Source organism: Rhinopithecus bieti, unplaced genomic scaffold (genome assembly GCF_001698545.2).
Source record: "Rhinopithecus bieti isolate Rb0 unplaced genomic scaffold, ASM169854v2 scaffold_5260, whole genome shotgun sequence".
Taxonomy (NCBI): Eukaryota; Metazoa; Chordata; class Mammalia; order Primates; family Cercopithecidae; genus Rhinopithecus; species Rhinopithecus bieti.
Genome location: NW_016805896.1, coordinates 7,685,724 through 7,707,642, shown reverse-complemented (window position 1 = coordinate 7,707,642; position 21,919 = coordinate 7,685,724). Strand labels below are relative to the sequence as shown.

Here is a 21,919-nt window from a genome sequence, read left to right as displayed (position 1 = left end):
TATTTTAATATAAAAATATGAGAAGTTTAAGATATTCTTTATCATGTAAGTAATGTCTTTCCAATATTCGTTTTCTAAAAGTTTCTACAAATAAAATTTTTAAAAGTTTTAATAAAATGTTGATTCTATATCCAATGAAGATGGTCATATCTTCATTTTTGTTGTTGTTTTGTTTCTGAGATGGAGTCTCGCTCTGTCACCCAGGCTGGAGTGCAGTGGCGTGATCTCGGCTCACTGCAACCTCTGCCTCCTGGGTTCAAGCAGTTCTACTGCCTCAGCCTCCTAAGTAGCTGGGATTACAGGAGTGAGCCATCATGCCTGGCCCATATGTTCATTTTTCACTTCTCTAATACACTGATGATATAATAGATTCCCAAATATTTAAATAATTCTACATGCTTGAAATAATCTCTACATGATCATAGCACACTTAAGACAATATTGTATAATTCTCTGATAGTACCTGATCTATGATGTGGCCATCTTTGTCACAGATAAGACTGGCCTACAGTTTTACTATGTATGTTTTATCAGGTTTTGGTATCAGGCTTACATTAAACCTAAGCTTGAATTCTTTTCTCTCACATTAATAAAAATGTATGGGTAAAGTAACTGACAATATTCATACCACATACTGAGTGGCGATCAGCAATATGTGTTTAGAAAACTAGGAAAAGCAACCTTTGTAAATAATTTCTTACCTTCTATTCTAGGTCATCTCTGTATAATTTTAATCTTTGGAACAAGGAATTTGTCAATCAACATTAGTACTATAAAAAACAAACAGCTTTAGGAGACATTATAAGTACAGAAATGACAGCACAATATTGTTTTAACGGGAATATATGCTGCTAAGGCTTAAAGTCCATTTTGGATGATTTAGATTATTGCTATTATTTTTTTAACAAGATCTCAACCTAACTGTGTTTACTTTTAGTACTTCAGTATTCATCTGGTTCTAACATAGATGCTAGGGATCTAAATTCAAGCCTAGGAAGGTAAATAAAGTTTACCTTTTTTTTTTTTTTTTTTTTTTTTTTTTTTTTTTTTTGAGATGGAGTTTTGCTCTGTCGCCCAGGCTGGAGTGCAATGGTGTGATCTTGGCTCACTGCAACTTCCGCCTCCTGGGGTCATGTGATTCTCCTGCCTCAGCTTCCCAAGCAGCTGTGACTACAGGCACGTGCCACCATGCTCAGCTAATTTTTGTATTTTTAGTAGAGACAGGGTCTCACCATATTGGCCACGGTAGTCTTTAACTCCTGACCTTGTGATCTGCCCGCCTCAGCCTCCCAAAGTGCTGGGATTACAGGCGTGAGCCACCGCGCCCGGGTGGCTTCTTATTGGGAATAATTTCAGATTTGCAGAAAAGTTACAAAGGCAGTACAGAAAGTTCCTGTATACCCTTTACCTAGCTTCTGTTAACATCTTATGTGACCATGGCGTGTTTATCAAAACAAAGAAATTTACATTAGTCAATACTGTTACATAAAGTACAAGTTTTATTTGGATTTCACCAGTTTTTTCCCATGAGTGTCATTTTGATATCCCAGGATCAAGCCAGGATACTACATCGCCTCTAGTCTTCTGATCTGTGAATTTCTTGGCCTTGTTTCTAAGGCTTTGACAGTTTTGAAGAATATAGCTTAGAGTTTTTGTTTGTTTAGAGCTAATATATCATGTGTAAATGACAGTGCTTGACACATACGAGGGCTTTCATTTTCCATAGGACCTGCAGTTTCAAGTTTGCAGTTATTTTTTTTTTTTTTTTTCGGGTTTTTTTTTTTTTTTTTTTTTTTTAAGAGACTGGGTCTTGCTATGCTGCTCAAGCTGTATTTCAATTTCTGGGCTCCAGTGATCCTCCTGCCTCAGCCTCCCAAGTGGCTGGGACTAGAGGAACAGGCTGCTCTGCCTGGGTCCTGGTTTCAGTTATTTTATCTCTTGACTTAGGTCACCAAGAATCATCTGCTATCAATTTTAGCTTTTGGTTTATCCCTAAGGCTTTTACTTGCAACCAGCATCTAATTAAACTTATAAAAATATAGATCAAAGGTCAGTAAACTACTACCCACAGTCCAAACCTGGCCCACGACTTGGTTCTGTAAATAAAGTTTTATTGGGACACTGCCACACTCATTCATTTATAGTCTATAGCTGTTTACATGCTATGATGGCAGTGCTGAGTAGCTGCAACAGTGACTGTACAGCTTGCAAACTGTAAAATACATGCTCTCTGTTCGTTTGCAGTAAAGGTTTACTGATACTGGGTATAGATGGATGAAAAGAACCATGGCCTTTGGAAACTGACAGGTACAATACTATTAGCTAAACTACAAGCTGAGTTTGAATCTTGCCTTTAGCGTGTAGTGACCACAGACAAAATGCTTTTAGTTTTTTGAGGCTTAGGTTCCTCACCTATAAAATGGAACACCACCATCTATTTTGCAGGCTAAGTGAATGTATGTAAACAAATGCTTACAGTGCTTGGCACATGGTAGGCTCTCAATAAATGGAGGCCATCGTTACCCTCTTATTTTTATTAACAAACCATTTTACTTCTTTTAATTGTTTCACATTGCCTTTCACATCTCTGTATTTTCACATGGATTTCTAAGTTTTCATTTCCTACTGTCTTCAAGCCCAAACCACTACCTCTAAGAATTATCCTTTTCTCTGTACTGAATATCATTCATGTTTTTATTGACTATGTTATCCCAGAATAAAACTTAATGCCAGAATAGAGCCTGAAATATCATTACAATTATATCCCAAAGGATGTGAACATATGGAAATAATTCAAAATATACCATTTTAGAATAGTCTAGTCTGCAAAACTCTCAGCTGCACTGTTATACTTCCTTTTTATTAGAACTTTGTGAAAAACTTGGCGAGTCACCCATTTGAATAAAGATGGAGAGAGGGATGGAGACAGGGATGAAGATGCAGACAGGGATCTGGAAACTAAAAAATATGTTTCTATCTGTTTAAATCAATATTTACTAAACTTTTCCTAATTTATCTTTATAAACATACACCTTCCAGAATTAAGAAATAAGTCTAGTGAAGTACTGCACAGCAAGTGAACTGAAACATAATGTTCACCAGTTTTTGAGACTCATATCAGACAGTACACATACAGAATAAGCAGATCAAAGTTATCCTTACTAAATGTCACTATCTGGGCACATTCAACGGTTTTGTCTACATTTTCGTGTAGGTGTGTACTTCTTAAGTAACTTACTCCTACTCTCATACATAAAAATGCGTAACATACATGAGAACAGTCTGCAATCCCATGCTTCCAACTCTGAAGTCATTATTAATGCTAGCAATTAGCCCTGAATAAATTATAAAACTAACGTACTGACTAATTTTGTGGTCACTGCCAGTGACAGATGAAAAATCTCATAAATAACTGCTCTTTCTTTAGCAGTAGAGCCAAATAGTCTCCTCAGGTTTCTACAGATGTAATTTATTTGCATAATTTCTTTCCTCTTTTTTTAATAGCAAAAGAAACAATGCATTCTGTCTAAGAGCTTCCGTATGTGTGTCTGGTTAACATTTCCAGTTTCAGTGTTTCCTGAGAGGAAGTAATTCGAAGTGTGTTATCTAAACAACTCTAATAGGTCTAATCCAGGAAACTATCAGGGTTTTACTTTTTATTGCTCATAATATCGCTCAGAATTAATATCCCATGGTCAAGAAACATTTTAAAACACTGACGTAAAATTTTAAGCTTGTGGATGTGCACACATTCTCTCTCTCTCTTTCTGAAGGTTCTGGCAATAGGAAATCTGTTCTCTAACAATTGTTCTAATAACAATTGCTCAAACATGTAAGAGGTTAAAATTCCAACTCATAAGATAAAATCAGGAATGATCTGATTGATATATAGGTTATATAGACAATATTTGATTAGTATTATGTTATGTCTTCCCAAATTAAATTTTCATTACTCTTTTAGAAAAATGACAGTAAATGAAAGAAAATTGCATTAAGAGTTAAGATAAACGTTAATCCTAGTGTTTATATATATATATATATATTTTTTTTTTTAACACAAAATAGGGCAAGAATGACAAGTACAATGGCAAAGGTTTCATTTGTGATGCCATAGCAGAGGGCTTGCCAACTGGTAGTTTTTCAGAGGGCCCAAAATCTCAGATGACAACAAAAGCAGAGCTATCTTCAAACATTGAAATAATTAACCTCGCAATTGTATCCAATTTACCATTCTGAATGGATCTTGAAAATAATGACATCTGACTCACCCTAAAGGAAACATATAATTTTGAAAACTGGAAAATAAAAGTGGCTATATCTAAATACATTCCATTTTCATTTTAAATATTCCTTTTTACATCTGACGAAATTCAGGTTGCGCAGGAATCAATAATTTCTGACCTCTCCGGAATATAGCCAAGAACAAGGCAGTGAGCTAACCAAAATGATGGGATGTTGTTGATGTTAGGGCTTATGGTGAAAGCCTGTGAGGTCCTTAAATCAGTGTACTGATTCCTAAAACTCCACTAAACATGATTGCCAATTTACAGCCTTAGCAAAACTGAAAATTAAACTAAAATAGGGACTGTTAAGAAAGATATTCTGAAAAGACTTAAGAGGCAAACAAGACAACAAACCTTTAAAGGTTTTAAACATAAAATTTCAAAAAATTAAATTATGAGACCATAAAATATCAAATTCTCAGGGCTGATGGTCTCTACATATAAAGGCAAAAGTTATACTCATCTCAAGTGGGGCTGAGTGCTTTCATCAATTATAAAACAGGAGACAGTGATAAGTTTAAATTTTGTTCAAGTACTGTCTTTAAGATAGTAGAAAATGTATTATAAAATACTGAAAGGAAATTATAATCATTTTGGACAGAATTCTGTTAACATTCACAGTTACTCCAAAAACTGGCTAGCTAGAACTACTTCATGCCCTAGAGACTCCAGAGAGTAGGTAGAAAATGCTGGAGCAAGTAATTCTTACCCATTTTGAAAAATCACAGGAAAAGATGGTCTCCCTGGCATTATTATAAACTTAAAATGCATGACTCCTTTTCTGATTTCTTGAGACGGAAACTAAGAATCACATTTTAAATGAGGAATGGTGAGTTACAACTGAACTACACTCTGAAAACAAAACAAAAAACCCCAGAGAATACTAAATGTTTCAGTACTACTAGCTTGTATGATTTTACAGGACAACCACAGGATGGCCCATGTATGCAGAGCAAAGTCTATTAATAAACTATTTTTGTGTTTTCAAAGACAAAACATGACCAGGAGGATGGCAGAGCATAAATAGTTATAACAAGAGTAGAATCACAAGCGGCCCAGTCTGTAGTTTGTTCTGCTAAAATGAATAAAGAAAGTAACATAGGCAGGGTGCAGTGGCTCACACCTGTAATCCCAGCACTTTGGGAGGCCGAGGTGGGCAGATCACTTGAGATCGGGAGTTTGAGACCAGCCTGAGCAACATGGAGAAACCCTGTCTCTACTAAAAATACAAAATTAGCCAGGCATGGTGGTGCATGCCTGTAATCCCAGCTACGTGGGAGGCTGAGGCAGGAGAATTGCTTGAACCCGGGAGGCGGAGGTTGCGGTCAGTTGAGATTGCGCCATTGCACTCCAGCCTGGGCAACAAGAGTGAAACTCCATCTCCCCCCCACCCCCACCCCCCCCAAAAAAGAAGGCACAGTCTAACTGGTCAGCAGAAGTGAAAAGTCTTCATTTTTTCAGCACTTTTTCAGATAGCAACTTTTAAAAGTGTAACTAATATGTTAAAATACAAGGCACATGGATTGCATCAAATCTACGGCTTGAGAAAATATATTGGCTGCTTTTCAGTAACTTGGAAGTCTTGGAAGACATTCAGAGTTTGGTATTAAGTTGCGTTAATCATATTAAACTTTAAAATCTGTGCTTATTTATTCAGCAATGCATTTTAGTCATGTCGGTGTATCTTTAACACTGCTTCAAGCAACAATATAAGAACCCAACCTCTGGTCTTGCTGTTTTATTAATACTGGTTAGCACTCTAAAAATTCTGGGTTAAGACCTTATGGAGTTTGAAGGAGTTCATTCTGACATGTGATGTTTAAATAATCAGAAACTACATTGATATTGACAGAGTGAAAAGATCAAACTAAGTGTGAACAAATGTGAACATGAAAGAGCCAATCCTCTAAGATGGATCCTGAGTGGCTAACTGGGTCTAAATTTAAAAGACAGCCAACCAACCATTTGCTGACTGGAGGTCACACATGTGCTCTGAGCTCCTGGAAAACCCATGCCTCCATTCAACTTCAGGACTTTCAGAGCTAATGCGAACCAACCAATTAGAACTCACCAGCCTCAGCCAATCAGGGCTCAGCAGCACCAACTAATTGTGTTTCAATCCTTCACTTGCTATATGGACCTGACTGAGAACTTGAGTGGGCACTGCTGCTATAAAACCTGGGACCCTCCCTTTGTTCTCTGAAATTGCATCTTCATTTTACACTGAAGGCTATCTCTCCACAGTCTGCAAATTGTTCATTGGAAGAGTCTTTCCTTCAAATTCCTATTTCAGAGAACTTTTGTTCATATAAGTTGCAAGATTTTATTTTTAAATACTGGCACCATACTTTACTATTAATAAGATATAAAAAGGTACATGTATAACATTCATAAAAGCTGCCAAATCCTGTGTGTCAGACCATAAATGTTTCAGAAATACAAATGACAGAAGGATTTTGGTTATACTGTACTACATGCCATAATGATTAAACATGTTTGTATTTTTTAAAAAGGAAAATAAATTAAACTGTACAAGCTATTGTGTCAAAGTGAAAGTAAATTCTGATCACAATCTTGGGCCTTATCTCAAATCCACAGAGTGTGATGGAGCAGAGAGGTGACTGGATTGTATTAGGAGACCTGGTTTCTATGCTGGGCTTTGCTGCTGAGTCATTTTGTGGCTTCACATGAATCAATGAAGTAAGCTAACACAGCTGTTTCTCAGTTTTCATATTTGCTAAAAGAAGTAGGATTAGGCAACGTGGAAGGGCCTTTCCAGATCTCAAATGTGATGATTATAACAACTCAAAGTCTGTAAACTTCCTCGTCTTGTTGGATAATTTATATAGTATTTTATCATTTTACTCTTGGTCACGTTTCTTAGTACTGCAAGGCTCTAGTTTTTTCACTTAAGTTCTCTGAAACTTGTATGTTTTCTCCAATTAAAAAGAGGCACCTCTGGGTATATATACACAATGGAATACTATTCAACTTTAAAAGGAGGAAAATCATGTTATCTGTGGCAATATGAATGAACCTGGAGGGTATTATGCTAAGCAAAATAAGCCAGGCACAGAAAGACAAATACCACATGGTCTCATTTATATGTGGAAACTAAAAACATCACACTCATAGATACACAGAGAATGGTGGCTGTCAGAGGCTGGAGAGTGGGGAGAATGGGAAGATGCTGGTCAAAGGGTACATGTTCCAGGTAGAATGGGGGGAAAATAAGTATTGAGAGGTGATGGAAATGTCGATTAGCTTGATTCAATCATTCCACATTGGATACGTGTATCACAGCATCACTTTATCAATATCCAAAGAAAAGGTACCGCTGAAATCCTTCTCCCCACATTACAGTGGCTCTGCTGCTAGGCACTGACACCCCAGCCCACAGCAGGTACCAAAGCAGTAATCAGAAGCTGATATGCCAGTGACAGGGCTGTCACCTCAGCTCCTGGCCAGACGATGCACACAGTACGGAAGTGGTTCTGAAGAGGTCTAGGCAGGCAGAGGCAGCGACTGTATACCACATCTGACTGAACTTCACATTCCTAAGTGGGTAACTTTCTCTAATGGAGACAATGTAAACTTGTTACTTTGCCTCTGGGGACATCTATGTTGGAACAACTGAAAGTATGACTCTCACTAGCTAGCTGGAGCTAAAATAGCAACATTATAGTACCCAGATTAGGGTATTTGGGCTCTCAGATTTGTGAGTCGTAATTTTAATGTAGAAAGCTTCTGGATTACATCAGTGAAGACAGGATGCCTCGGACCCAGTGCCAAATCGAAGGCCACCCTTTTCTCCCTCTCTCTCTATAACTGTCACAGTAAAGATAGAACTTAAATTAAAACTTAATTTGTTAGTCATTATTTTGATGGCAGGAAAAGCAGGCGGGGTAAATTTTCTCATCTTTATTGGGCTTTGAAAGGCTGGAAGACATTTAAAATAATTCAGTAGTTAGTAGTGTAGTAAGGTCTCCAAAAAAGGATTTGAAGTGAAGGGGTATTTCGAAACCACAACAAAGAACAGCTACTATGTACTGAGTTGTTAACAGTAAGTCACTAGGGAGAAAGTATTACATGAAGAGTAAGCAGGCCAGGCATGGGTAGCTCATGCCTGTAATCTCAGTATTTTGGGAGGCTGTGGCGGGAAGATTGCTTGAGGCCAGGTATTCAAGACCAGCCTGGGCAACATTGTGAGATGCTCATCTCTACAGAAAAATTTTAAAAATCAGCCAAGTGTGGTGGTGCATGCCTGTAGTACTAGCTATTCAGGAGGCTGAAGCAGGAGGATCACTTGCGCCCAGGAGTTCGAGGCTGCAATGAGCTATGAGGGCGCCACTGTACTCCAGCCTGAGTGACAAAGCATGTTTCATAAAAGAAAGAGAGAGAGAGAGAGAGAGAGAGAGAGAGAGAGAGAGAGAGAGAGAGAGAGAAATAAGACAGGTGAAAAAAAGAAACAGAGAAAGAGGGAGGGAAAGGAAGGAAGGGGAGAGGAGGATAAGAGAAAAGAGGCCAGGTGCAGTGGCTCACCCCTGTAATCCCAGTACTTTGGGAGGCCAAGGAGGGTGGATCACTTGAGGTCAGTTCAAGACCAGCTTGGCCGACATGGCGAAACCCCGTCTCCAGCAAAAATACAAAAATTAGCCAGGCATGGTGGCGCACACCTATAGTCTGAGCTACTCGGGAGGCTGAGGCAGGAGAATCACTTGGACCTGGGAGGTGGAGGTTGCAGTGAGCTGAGATCACACCATTGCACTACAGCCTGGGTGACAGAGTAAGACTCTGTCTCAAAAAAAAAAAAAAAAAAAAAAAAAAAAAAAAAGAAAAGAAAAGAAAAGAAAAAGAAGGAGTAAGTGAAATAATCTTAATCTGTGGTGGGAATTTTTTACATGTGAAACTTAATTTTTTAAGATTTTATGTTCTGAACCAAGGATTGGCAAACCTTATCTTACAGGTCAAGATAGCAATAATTTTAGGCTCTATAGGCTATATAGTCTCTGCTGCAACTACTTAATTGTGCTGTTGGCATGAAAGCAGCCATAGACAATACATAAACACATGGACATGGCTTTTTCCAATAAAACTTTATTTACAAAAACAGCCAGTTTACTCACAGACTAGCTTGCCAGCTCCCTTACTAGATATTTGCAAAGTACTTGAGTGCATTACTTTACTTAATTCTGATGACAAATCTATGAGGTGGGCAGTATCAGTTCCATTTTGTAGGTGAAGACACTGTGGGCTCAGGTTGTGTGACCCACCCATGGTCAGAGTCAATGCCTGGCGCAGGGTTCTGAACTCAGCTCTGAGTTCAGAGCCTGAGCCACTGTACAGTCCAACTCACTCTTTAGATCATGGTGGCTTGCTTGAAGAAAAATATATGGCTTGAAAATTGTTAGTGCAGCTGTTTTTATTATTAAAAGGAGAGGTATGAGCCTTCAGTTGGAATGGGCAATTCAGAAAGAGGACATCTTCTGACTTTGGAAGTAAACATGAGAAGAAAGGTGGTTAATGAAAAAACTAAGAGAGATAATTAAGAGAGAAAAAGCCTATTACAGTTAAAAAAAAAAAAAAAAAACCCCACAAATATGCAGGAAAGCAAGTAAACAAAACAATATTCTTACCCTGAAAACTAAAACCAGATGGATAAAGAAAAAAAATGTGAAAGAGATAGGTGACTGCTATTCCCAAAACTTGGAATTCCTTTAGCTTTGCAGGGATTAGAGGAGATATAAACAAATGATCAGTGAGAGGTATCCTGCCCACATAGCCTTTTATTTTCTTGACTCTCTCATCTCCATTTTCTGTTTCTACTACCTCAGCTGCTCACTCAAATGGAAATACTTAGATTGGAAAATAGAGCTACTCCTGTCATTACCGACCTTACTGCCTAAAGTTAAATTTCAAGAGTTTTATACTCTACCACCACCTCCTATTTTGCATCTCATTTTCTCAAACATATCTATCTCATAAGTCCAATTTTCATTGGGGCTACACTTCTATTCACACTTGGTTAGCCAGTAGGGATACTTCTTTTTTTGTTGTTGTTTTTTGAGATGGAGTCTCACTCTGTCACCCAGGCTGGAATACAGTGGTGCAATCTCGGCTCACTGCAACCTCTGCCACCCAGGTTCAAGTAATTCTCCTGCCTCAGCCTCCCGAGTAGCTGGGATTACAGGCAGGCACCACCACTCCCAACTAATTTTTGTATTTTTAGTAGAGACGGGGTTTCACCATATTGGCCAGGCAGGTCTCGAACTCCTGACCTCAAGTGATCCACCCGCCTTGGCCTCCCAAAATGCTGGGATTGCAAGCATGAGCCACCACACCCAGCCCCCAGTGAGGATTCCATGGCTCAGTGCGACCTGTCACTCACTCCATGGAACACTCCATCAACATCTTTTCTGATCTCTGCTATACTCACTGGGAGAACCTCAACTCCGATCAAACTCAGCTCTTTTTCTACTCTATACCTGCATCGAGGGAGCTGAAAATGGCTGGAAGAAAGAAAGGGTGGTGCTGAGTAATCTCACTTGAAACTTACCTTGACAAAACTCTAGGACCATCCCACTGTACTGTCCTGGTTAACTCACTTTCCAGTCTCAGAGCTGATTATTATTTGCTTCCTATCAAGGCCACCAATGACCTTCACATTTCGCTAAATTTCATGGTTAGTTCTCAGTCCTCATCTAATTCAATTACTAAGTAGCATTTGACACAGTTGCTCATTCCTTCTTGAATCTTGGCTTCTGGGACATGATATGCTCCCAGCCATCCTTCTACCTCGCTGCTATCCCATCCAGTCTTCTCTTCTAGACCCCCAACTGCTGGGGTACTCCAGGGCTCAGTCCTCAGAGCTCTTCTCCTTTTAATCTTGTCTCTAGGTTAATGCTTCTCAACCTTGGCACTACGGACATTTTGGGTTGGATAATCCTTTGTTATAAGAGTCTGTCCTGTGCATCACAGAACGTTCAGCAGCAACCCCACCTTCTACCCACTAGATAACAGTAACATCCTCCACCCCACAGTCGTGACAATCAAAACTGTGTACAGACACCGCCAATGTCCCCTGAGGGACAAAGTCACTCCTGATTGAGAACTACTGGTATAGGTAAAATCAACTAGACCCATGGCTTCAAATGTCTTCCAGAAGATGATGAGTCCCAGCTATATATTCTGAGCCTATTATCTAAGCTCCTGGCCTGCAGATCCAATTGATTCTTGGTATCTCTACTTGGAGATAGTATTAATGCTTGTTTATGTATTTATCATCTACCTCCCCTATTAGACTAATCTCCATGCAGTGAGGGAGCTGCAAATTCACTATTCAGCCCCAGTGCCTGGAGTAGTGCTGGGCATATAGTAGCTGCTCAAAATATATGTGCTAGTTAAAGAATTAAACACTTAATACATATGAATTCATTTCATGCAGTTAATCAATGATGGGGGCAATCAAGCAGGTAGTTTTCAACACATCGAGGTATCTTTTAAAGACAAATTTTAGTTCCAAATTAAAATAATGTTTCATTTTTAAACAAATGTATAAAAAGTACTAGTATTCGCCAGTACATTTAAAATTTGAAGTTTAAATTTTGCTACAGTTTGGGAAGAAACCCAGAACTAGAGTTCCCATTCTTTCAATACTTTTGCTTTATTTTATATTCTCATTATGATTAATTTCAGTTGGACTTGTAAATACATATATCAAAATATATATGTATATTTATTTCTAATAATAATTATGTCTTTTGACTATCATGATGCCAGATCATTATCAATTTTTAACTGCAAGTGCTTTTCTCAGTGGTTTATCCTTTTGGTTTAATTTATGCTGTATCTGAAGTAGAGGACAGAGGGTGAAATCTTCTAAGGAGGTTTGAAATCTTTCTTTAAAAAACTGCTTCTTGGATAATAGCTACATTTATGAGTAAAAAGTATTGTTTTTAATTTTTTCCCACCTTCTCCATGAGAATAACCGAAATCCCATTTCTTTAACTCCTCCCCTGCTTAGTTCTTAGTTCTCACAGAGACACAACAATCCAGTCTCTTTTTTTTTTTTTTTTTTTTTTTTGAGACAGAGTCTCACTCTATCGCCCAGGCTGAAGTGCAGTGGTGCGATCTCAGCTCCCCGCAACCCCTGCCTCCTGGGTTCAAGCGATTCTCCTGTCTCAGCACCCCCCTCCAAGTAGCTGGGATTACAGGTGTGTGCCACCAGCCCAGCTAATTTTTGTATTTTTAGTAGAGATGGAGTTTCACGTTGGTCAGGCTCGTCTCGAACTCCTGACCTCAGGTGATCCAACCGCCTCAGCCTCCCAAAGTGCTGGGATTACAGGCATGAGCCACCACGCCCTGGCTTAATCCAGTCTATTTTTAATTAAAGAAGACCATGACTTCCAGCCTTTATTTTTGGTCCAGGTAGTATCCAGACAAACTTTTCGATAACTATCCTTAGTTTATTTATTTACTTGTGTGTTTATCACTAAGCACAAAACCTTTTGTGTATATCTTCATGTAAATTTCCTGAGGTTCCTACAACAATCTTTCTTTGAACAGAATTGAATAATGTTTTAATGACTCATGCAAGCTAGAGGTGATGGCACCTTAAAACTGTAAGTAACAGACTAGAAATATTAAATATTTATGTTTGCACAGCACGGAACTCAACCCAAATCCAATTAGTTTTATGGATGCTATAAGCTCACATTTCACACACTTAACTGTGTCTTTGAACTCTTAAATGATATTCTCTATCAAACACATTTTAATGAATACATTCAGTCATGGTACTCTATATTTAAAAAAGAACTCTAACAAAATGTATAAATTTCAGTATTATCCTCGCAGTCATTCCTGATTTAATACAAATTCACCAAGAAAAGCTGCTAAAGGCATTTTTAAAAAACAGTATACATGAGCAATATGTGACAAAAGATGGAAATGCTACATTTTAATACTGGAGAAAATCTTTAAAAATCACTTTAAAATTCACATTGGATTTCTTATTGTTTATTAGCAAATGAAATATTTTCTAGAAAGGAGTTTAAAACTACTAACTTTCCTTTCTAAAAAACTTCTTTTTTTCATTTAGAGAATTCTAAATATGTTTTAGGGAGAAATTTAAATCATATCAAAATACTAATGGAATAGGATTTAACTTCTGACCAATGAGTCTAGGTATGTTTAAAAATGAACATGTTTGCACAAGTTTTCACTGTAAACAAATGCAAGCTGTCTTGACCGCTAGTGTCTAGGGCCACTGAAAAGTTAAAATGATCAATATTTTGTATATAAGCATAATTTACTTAGTAAAGATTTTTACAAAATATAAAATCTCACTCATCTTAATAATAAAACTAAAAGAGTGTAGTCCAAAGCAGCTGTATTTTAGAACTGGAAGAAGAAATGACTTAGCTTAGACAATGAAATGGGCAGAACCATTTCTCCAATAAGGGGCTGTTCTGGACATCTCCTCCCTTTCCTGAAGAGTGTGGGTGGAGTGACTCATCCACAAAGACACTGCTGCATTCTTGGGCCAAGACACCATGTAGTCTGTTTTTCACATAGAGTGGATTTCTAAGAAACAGGACTCTTGCCCCTCTAAATCTTGAAATGTTCAGAGAATGTGATTTAGGTGGACTTTGGGCTGAAATGACATTAAGGAGAAAACCCCTTCAATGTGAACACTTTCTAAAGTGTTTTATAACTGTGGGTATTGCTGGAGAAAACGTAGAGGATTTGCAGGCAATACGATGGGCCTGGTTGGTGGCTTGCTTCTCTGGTCAGTCCCTCTTCAGCAGCAAGTCTAGTCAAAGAACCTCGCTCAACATCTGGATGGGGACTGTACTGTCCCTTTAAGAATGTAGAACAAATGGAGCACAGTAAACACTATATAGCTGTTCTCTGGGTGACATCAGTTTTCTTTGTGTATAGTGAAATAGATAGTTCACAAAAAATGGAATGAATACATGCTGACTTTAAGCAATGCTTAGAAACCTATTCTTTCTCTGTATTTTTTTCTTTCTTTCGTTTTAAATAAGTGCTTGGTATTCTTTAGTTTCATCATATCCCTTTTGCTCCCAGAAGTGGAGATCTGGCTAAACACTGTTACATATTAGGAAATGAAGTCCAAATTAAAAAAAAAATCACTTATCTGCCTCAACAGCTACAGTTTTGAACTCAGATATCAGTTTTAAATTCTAACAAAAGATAACGCTAATAAATACAGAAGCAGTCAGGGAGTCAGGGCAGCTACAATATACGTGGTTTTTGGCTACTGCCACTAACCCATTTGGAAGGTGAAACTCTCCTGGGAGACACAGATGAACACTTATTGTATACATCCAGACTTGAAAGTTAAATTATCTTTAGTGAATGTAAATATTTGGTGCTTCAAGAGCTACCTTCACGTTGAATGTGATATCCTCCATGACGTACACGCGTTCAGGAAATGCCTTAGCCACCTCCTCCACACTGTTGAAATATTGCACTGGCTCCTTTATATCTCGGTCTTGTTCCAGCAGCTTGAATTGCCCTAAAACACATGATAAACAGAAGAGATCTAAGATGTTTATGCTGGACTGCTGTTACCACGGCAACAGCATCCTCTCTCTTTAGTCCAGCCCTTCCTTGTCAAAGATTCCTGTTCATCATTAATTTTTTTAAAAAAGGCATTATGGTAGGCTCCATTAAACTAGAAGGTAGATAGATTTTAAAATCAGCTTTAAAATGAAAATAAACTGCATTCTTTTTATTTACGTTCAGAGTTTATTCCCAGATGTCCAAAATCAAACTGAATGAATGCTTACTTGCTGTTTGATCTCAAAGTGAAAACTCACTTTGTTATAAATGGTTGTTTTTAACACTAAGTTAAACATTGAAGTTACCTTGCCCATTAGTTGTAATAAGAACCACACATTTACATTCTAAAACGAAGTCTTAGAAGCCTGGGAGAGCTAAGTTTTTAAAATTAGTATTTACATTTTTTTGCAAGTAGAACAAAACGATATAATGGATTCCTGGCTTTCACATAACTCATATTCTTGGTTACAACAATATGCAGGTCATGTCTAGGGCTCATGAGCTGCTGTAATGTGTGATGCTGCTGAGGCAGAAGCATAGAGCAGCAGCAGACAGCTGTCTCGTGAGCTTCCTCCCAACCACTGAGCTCACCGGCCACTCAGCCTCTGGAGCTCTATGTGGCTCCTTTCTTTCCTTTTACTGCTATATATGAAATTCATGCGAGTAGACCATATCATGGTCTCCACAATTCACAGGATTTATGAAGAACTTTGAACATATTCCTAAAATATCAAGGATCTATCATGTTGTTTACATTTTCAGTATGTGGGACACTGCTGCAGCATTTGAGAAGAACTGTTTTCAGTTTGGAATCAAGACCATACGCAATCATGTCAGGGATACAGTGTTTCTTAGTAGTTGTTTTCTGAATCCTGGCTATAATATAATACTCCAGAAACATAAAAGGAATTAAAAGCTATCATGGGGCAGATCTCTCAAGCACAAACAGGAAAGCTTTCATTCATAATCTCAACACAATTTTTTTAGCATCTACTAGATGAAGACATTATTCTAGATGCTGGAGATCCATCAATTAATGGAATTAACACAAATCTCTGTTCTCCCAAAGCTTACATTCCAGCAGGAGATGGATACTATAATACACGAGTAAGAGTATACCACGGTAGAAGGTGAGAAGTGCTATTAAATTTAGGGCAGGGTGTGGGGGATGGAGAGTGCAGGGAGAACAGTCAGTGTTGCTGAGACGGTGACCTTTGGTGTAGGTAAGGGAGGGTAGTGCTTGGTAGTTGCAGGTAGAGGTCTCAGAATTCTAAGACTAGGCAACAGTCTGCTGCCCAAAGACTCTCAGGTGGGTGGGGTGCCTGCCTGGTGTACTGCCACTATGGCTGGAGTGGGATAAGGGAAGAGGGAAAAGAAAGTTAGAGCAGTAGCAGGTGGGCAGACTATATACAGCCTTTAAAGAGTTGTACTCTTCACTTGAGAGGAATGGGGATTTGAGCAGAGAGGAGGTGATCTAACCAATGCTACAGAAGGGTCCGTCTAGCTGGCATGTTGAGAAGATTATAAAGGTGCAAGGCACAGAGGAAAACGACACCAGGTAGAAGGCTCCTACAATAATTCGGGTATGACATGGTAGGGGCTGGGAAGTGGTGAGAAAGTGTGAGGATTCCGTCCTGAACAACTCTGAACAGAGCTGACATTGACTGAGACGGGGCAGCTCTGGAGGGTGAAGGGAGCATCAGGGGTTCAGTCTGGACAGGTTAGTCTGAGATGTCTATTGGACATGCAAACAGAGATGTTCAAAAAGTTCTTAGATAGACACAGAAGTGTAGAGGTCAGGAGAGAAGTCTGGCTGGAAAGAATAAATCTGGCGGTCATCAGCACACAGATGCTATTTGAAGCCATGACATTTTGATGATGATGACCATGGGCTTGAGTGTGGACAGAGAAGAGGTCTAAGGTTTAAATCCTGGGAGACTGAGAAGGACTGGCCAGGGGAGTGAGGAAAACCAAGAGGGGTGCATCCAAGAAGCAAGGTGATCTGATTCCTCCCATGAGCAGGGAGGGGATGTCAAATGCTGCTTACAGGACAGTGAAATGAGGACTGAAAACTGTAGGATTCAGCAACTTGTATTTAATTGAGGACTTCAACAAGAGCAGCAGAAGAGCTAGGCCAAAAGCTTGGCTGAACTGGATTGAAGGCAGCCTGGGAAGAGAGAAACCAGAAATAGTAAGAATGGATACCAGACGATATTTTGGGAGTTCTGCTATAAAATAGAGAAGAGAGATGGCACAGAGCCTACTGATAGGAAGCAGAAGTGAGATGTAGGGAATGTTTTTATTTTCCTTAGTATGATGGGAGAAGAAACAAGCATGCTTGCATGCTGATGGGAACGACCAGCAGAGGGGGACAAGATGATGACAGGAGTAATGACTGGAACCCAATCCTTGACCAGGCAGAGAAGGTGCATCTGATGTTGAAATGGAGGAGTTGCCTTCAGACAGGAGCACAGGTCATTCATCTCCAGCCCCAAAAGATGCAGCAGTGGAAGCTGTTGGAAGCTTCCAATTTTTCCAGCCAAAGTTGGAAGGAAGGTATCGGTTGAGAATAAGGTTGAGAGAGGAGTTGTTAGAGGGTTAAGGAAAGAGAAGGTTGTTAAAAAGTCCAGTCAGAGTGAACAACGTAATATGATTGCTGGGCAGCATTTTTTAAGTTCCTACTTGAGGTTCATGGTCATTAATTAAATGTAAAACCACAGAGTATGGTTGTGTTTTTGTCCAGCCAAAGTCAGATGCACAGAGGCTGGCACAAAGTAGCCACAGATTCGGATTCAGCCAGAGTTGAGACTACCAAGTGAATATGAGAAGTGAGAGGGGCAAAGGAGTCAGGATGTTACAGGGAGCAATTATGCCACCTGAACATGGACCGTGAGCTGGATAAAATGGGCACAAGATCCTGGGTGGGAGGGAAGGGGGTCCAGGAAAAAAGTAATGAGATCAATGGATCATGGATTTTGATGGAATTGAGTTTTGAACCCTAGAGGGAGTGAGCTCAAAAGCCATGCAGAGGAGAGAAGTCAGTGCATGCAGTTGAGAAAATGGAAGGATGGAGTTGTTGGTGATGATGTGGTCTAAGGAGGGATCATATCTGCTAAAGGTTGAGATGGCAAACAGCTAAAGGACTGAGAAGCCCAGGGGTATTAAAAGGATCATATTTCCAAGGAAAATCCTCCTTGATAAGGAGAGAGGTATTTCTGGAGAGAATAACAGTGAGCCAGGAACTAAAATGATGTCACAGTGAGGAGAGAACCCTAGGCTTGGTAGGTAACTAACAATGATGGGGTAGTGGGTAATACAGTCTGATGAACAAGAGGTTTAAAGCCTGGTGGACAAGTGGTTTCAAGCAAAGAGTTTTAGGGAATTGTGAAGTGGAATGGTAAAGGTGATGAGGAAGAATAAAGAGACCATTTATACTTCTCTACTTTGGGGCAAAAAACAGAGCTGCAACCTGAAAGGGCTTCTCTCAGGGAATATCCAAGTCTGGGTTTAACAAGATAAAAGTAATTTCAGAGAAGGCTTTAAGGATATAGACGTTTTGCTGGTGACAGACCATGAGGGAGGAGTTTTCAGGAATTAAGAGGAAGGTGATAAGGAGAACACAGAGGATAAACCTAGACATGAAAGAACAGCTAATATGCCACGTAGAAATATGTAGGGGTATGAATAATACATTTGAATATACAGTATGAATGTGTTACAGTACATACTTTTTGACAAAAAATAACTTTCTTTTTTAAAAAAATAAGGCAATTTCAAAATAATACTTATTTAAACAAATTCTGGTGCTCGCTTCAGCAGCACATATACTAAAACAAATTGTCACAAGTTAAACTTTTCATTTGTCTCTATTCTTACCTGGTCCATGCACAAATTCCTAACAATTATGGTGTTCTACAGTTTTATACCATGCCCTTGCCCGCTGAGCTGAGCATTGCCCCATACAATGACACCCGTGTCTGCACAGCATTTCATAAGGGATTTAACTGTTTTTCCATTCTTATATGATTAGTTCGAGTTAGATGCCTAATTTAACTGCAGACTCTGCCACTTTCAAGTTTTGTGGTGCTGGCAAGTTACAAATCCACCTGAGCCTTGTTTCCTCACCTGTAAAATGGGGACACTTCAAGGGCTGCCGTGAGGATTAAATGCTATGATGCATCCAAAGTATTTAGCATGAGTGACCATTCAACAACTCCTAGCTTCTATTCCTCTTCTCAAGATGCATACAGATTGTCATTTCTTGGGTCACTTTTTTTTTTTTTTAGATAGAGTCTCACTCTGTCTCCCAGGCTGGAGTACAATGGTGAGATCTCAGCTCACTGCAATCTCCTAGGTTCAAGCCATTCTCCTGCCTCAGCCTCCTGAGTAGCTGGGATTACAGGCACGCCACCACGCCTGGCTAATTTTTGTATGTTTAGTAGAGATGGGGTTTCACCATGTTGGTCAGGCTGGTCTCAAACTCCTGACCTCGTGATCCGCCCGCCTCAGCTTCCCAAAGTGCTGGGATTACAGGCGTATGCCACCGCGCCCGGCCAATTTTTTGATTAACAAAAGAAATTATAGATTTGGAATATAAACACAATTCAAGCTATCATTAAGCCAGGTATACTTTCATGAAAACCTGCAAGTGGTATCTTTCCAAGAGTATTTAATAAGTTTAATTTATTGTAATTTTATGATCAATATTTTAGAAAAATGTTCTCAAGATGCAGGGATTCATATGTATGCCAAACACTCATCGAGTAGTCCAGAGATGCTCAATCTCTGAGGTAAGAGGTTACCTGAAAGCATCATGCCTGTAATAAATTCCATTCTGTCCCTTCAGAAATGTACTCATAGGCCAAGGATGCATCCCTGCACCCTAATATATCAAACATTACACTATAGACTATCTAGCAGATATAGATACATGTGCAATTATATATTTTCTAGTAGCCACATTTAAAGAGAAGAGGTAAAATTTAAATAACACATTTTATTTAAACCAATACATCTAAATTCAATATAAACATCACTAATGATGTGTGTGTGTGTGTGTATGTGTGTATGTATATATATATACAGTTTTGCATTAAGTCTTCTAAATCTGGTGTATGTTTTACACTTAGGGATCACCTCAGTTCAGACTAGCCACATTTCAAATGCTCCACAGCTCCATGTGGCTACTGGCTGTCATACTGGACAGTAGGTACAGGTCTCGAATATCTCTGCATTCCCTTAAAACTGTGATTGCAGGTGTTGTTCGAGTCCTTAAATAAGGATTACATGATAGAATCCTCTTAGGGAAAAAGATGTATTTCCTGAAAAAGAAAAATGTTTCTTCTCATGAAATAAGAAGAGCTTTCGAATTCCTATTTTCCTTTTTGCCCTGTTTGCCATGATTGCTGATTTTCTGGCTTAAATAACAGAATCTTGGTTTTTGATATAACCACCCTTATCCCCTTGTCTCCTAACTTGGGTTCTTGTTCTTTAATTATTTTTCTATTGTGTCTGTGATCTTGTACTATCAAAAGCGTCGAACATATTTTGGCATATAGAACAAAGGAATAATCACTTTTGGTATGGTCAGAGTCCATATTACGTGGCATAATCACCTGTGTTTTGTCATCCTGTTGGACAGAAAGACTTCAGAATCACATATGCACAGGATCATGTATAAGAAATTCTACTGAGAATGATTAACACACACAGATAAGAGAACAAGGGAAAAAACTAACAGCTAAATATGACCAAAAGCTACAACTTTTAACATTTATGCATATAGTATATCAGATGAATAGGTTCCTTTCATTCGTTCTTTTAATTGTTTAGTGAATACCCAATTGTCAGTTAATTTCTCTCTTCTCTTTTCCATAGTGTTTTCAAGTGGTCCTGGAAGATTTTAATTTATGTATTTGTGTACATATATTATATTTTAAACACTCTCCTGTGATGTTAAATTATTGAAAACCAAATACTACCTTACATTTCCTTATTTTTGAGACAATGTCTGGCTCTATTGCCCAGGCTGGAGTGCAGTGGTACCATCTTGGCTCACTGGCTCCCCAAACTCAAGCCACCCTCTCACCTCAGCCTCCCAAGTAGCTGGGACTACAGGCACATGCCACCACACCCAGCTAATTGTTGTATTTTTTTGTAGAGATGGGGTTTTGCCATGTTGCCCAGGACAGTCTTGAACTTGTGAGCCTAAGCAATCTGCCCACGTCAGCCTCCCAAAGTGTGCTGGGATTACAGGTGTGAGTCACTGCACGCAGCCCTACTTTGCATTTCTTGCACCCCACAAATGTCTTTAAAATAGAAACAGCTAAAACCTATAAAATATTTTCTTCATGTAATGTTTAAACACTAGGTCACAATACACACGTGACTTCCTGTTGCAGGAGTTGGCAAACTTGTTCTGTAAATATTTTAGGTTTCATGAGCTAAACAGTCTCTATTCATAACTACTCAACTCTGGCCATGTAGGGCAAAATCAGCCATAGACAATACACAAGTGAATAAGAGCAGCTGTGCTCCAAAAAACTTTATTTACAAAAACAGGCCACAGTGTGCTGACCTGTGTCCTGCTGGAAGGAGTAGAAAGTATAGGTCAGGGCAGTGGCAAGATAAGACATTAGAAATGAAAATGGGCCAGGCGTGGTGGCTCACGCCTGTAATCACAGCACTTTGGCAGGCCAAAGCGGACAGATCACTGAAGGTGAGGAGTTTAAGACCAACCTGGCCAACATGGTGAAATCTCGTCTTTACTAAAAATACAAAAATTAGCCTGGAGTGGTGGCACATGCTTGTGATCCCAGTTACTCGGGAGGCCGAGGCAGGAGAATCACTTGAACCCAGGAGGCACAAGTTGCAGTGAGCTGAGATTGCATCACTGCATTGCAGCCTGGGCAACAGAGCTCTGTCTCAAAAACAGAAGAAAGACAGAAAGAAAGACAGAAAGACAAACGGAAAGAAGGAAGGAAGGAAGGAAGGAAGGAAGGAAGGAAGGAAGGAAGGAAGGAAGGAAGGAGGGAGGGAGGGAGGGA

General features: G+C 39.1%; 1 protein-coding gene across 5 annotated transcripts in view; it reads right to left on the bottom strand.

The window, feature by feature from the left end:
• GAREM1 (GRB2 associated regulator of MAPK1 subtype 1) overlaps positions 1-21,919 on the bottom strand; it is a 204,256-nt gene that overhangs the window by 30,633 nt on the left and 151,704 nt on the right. For all 5 annotated transcript variants that reach the window (XM_017874077.1, XM_017874078.1, XM_017874079.1 and 2 more), the window contains one exon: positions 14,696-14,826. In XM_017874077.1, the coding sequence (XP_017729566.1) occupies positions 14,696-14,826 (131 nt within the window). The remainder of the gene's footprint in view (positions 1-14,695; positions 14,827-21,919) is intronic.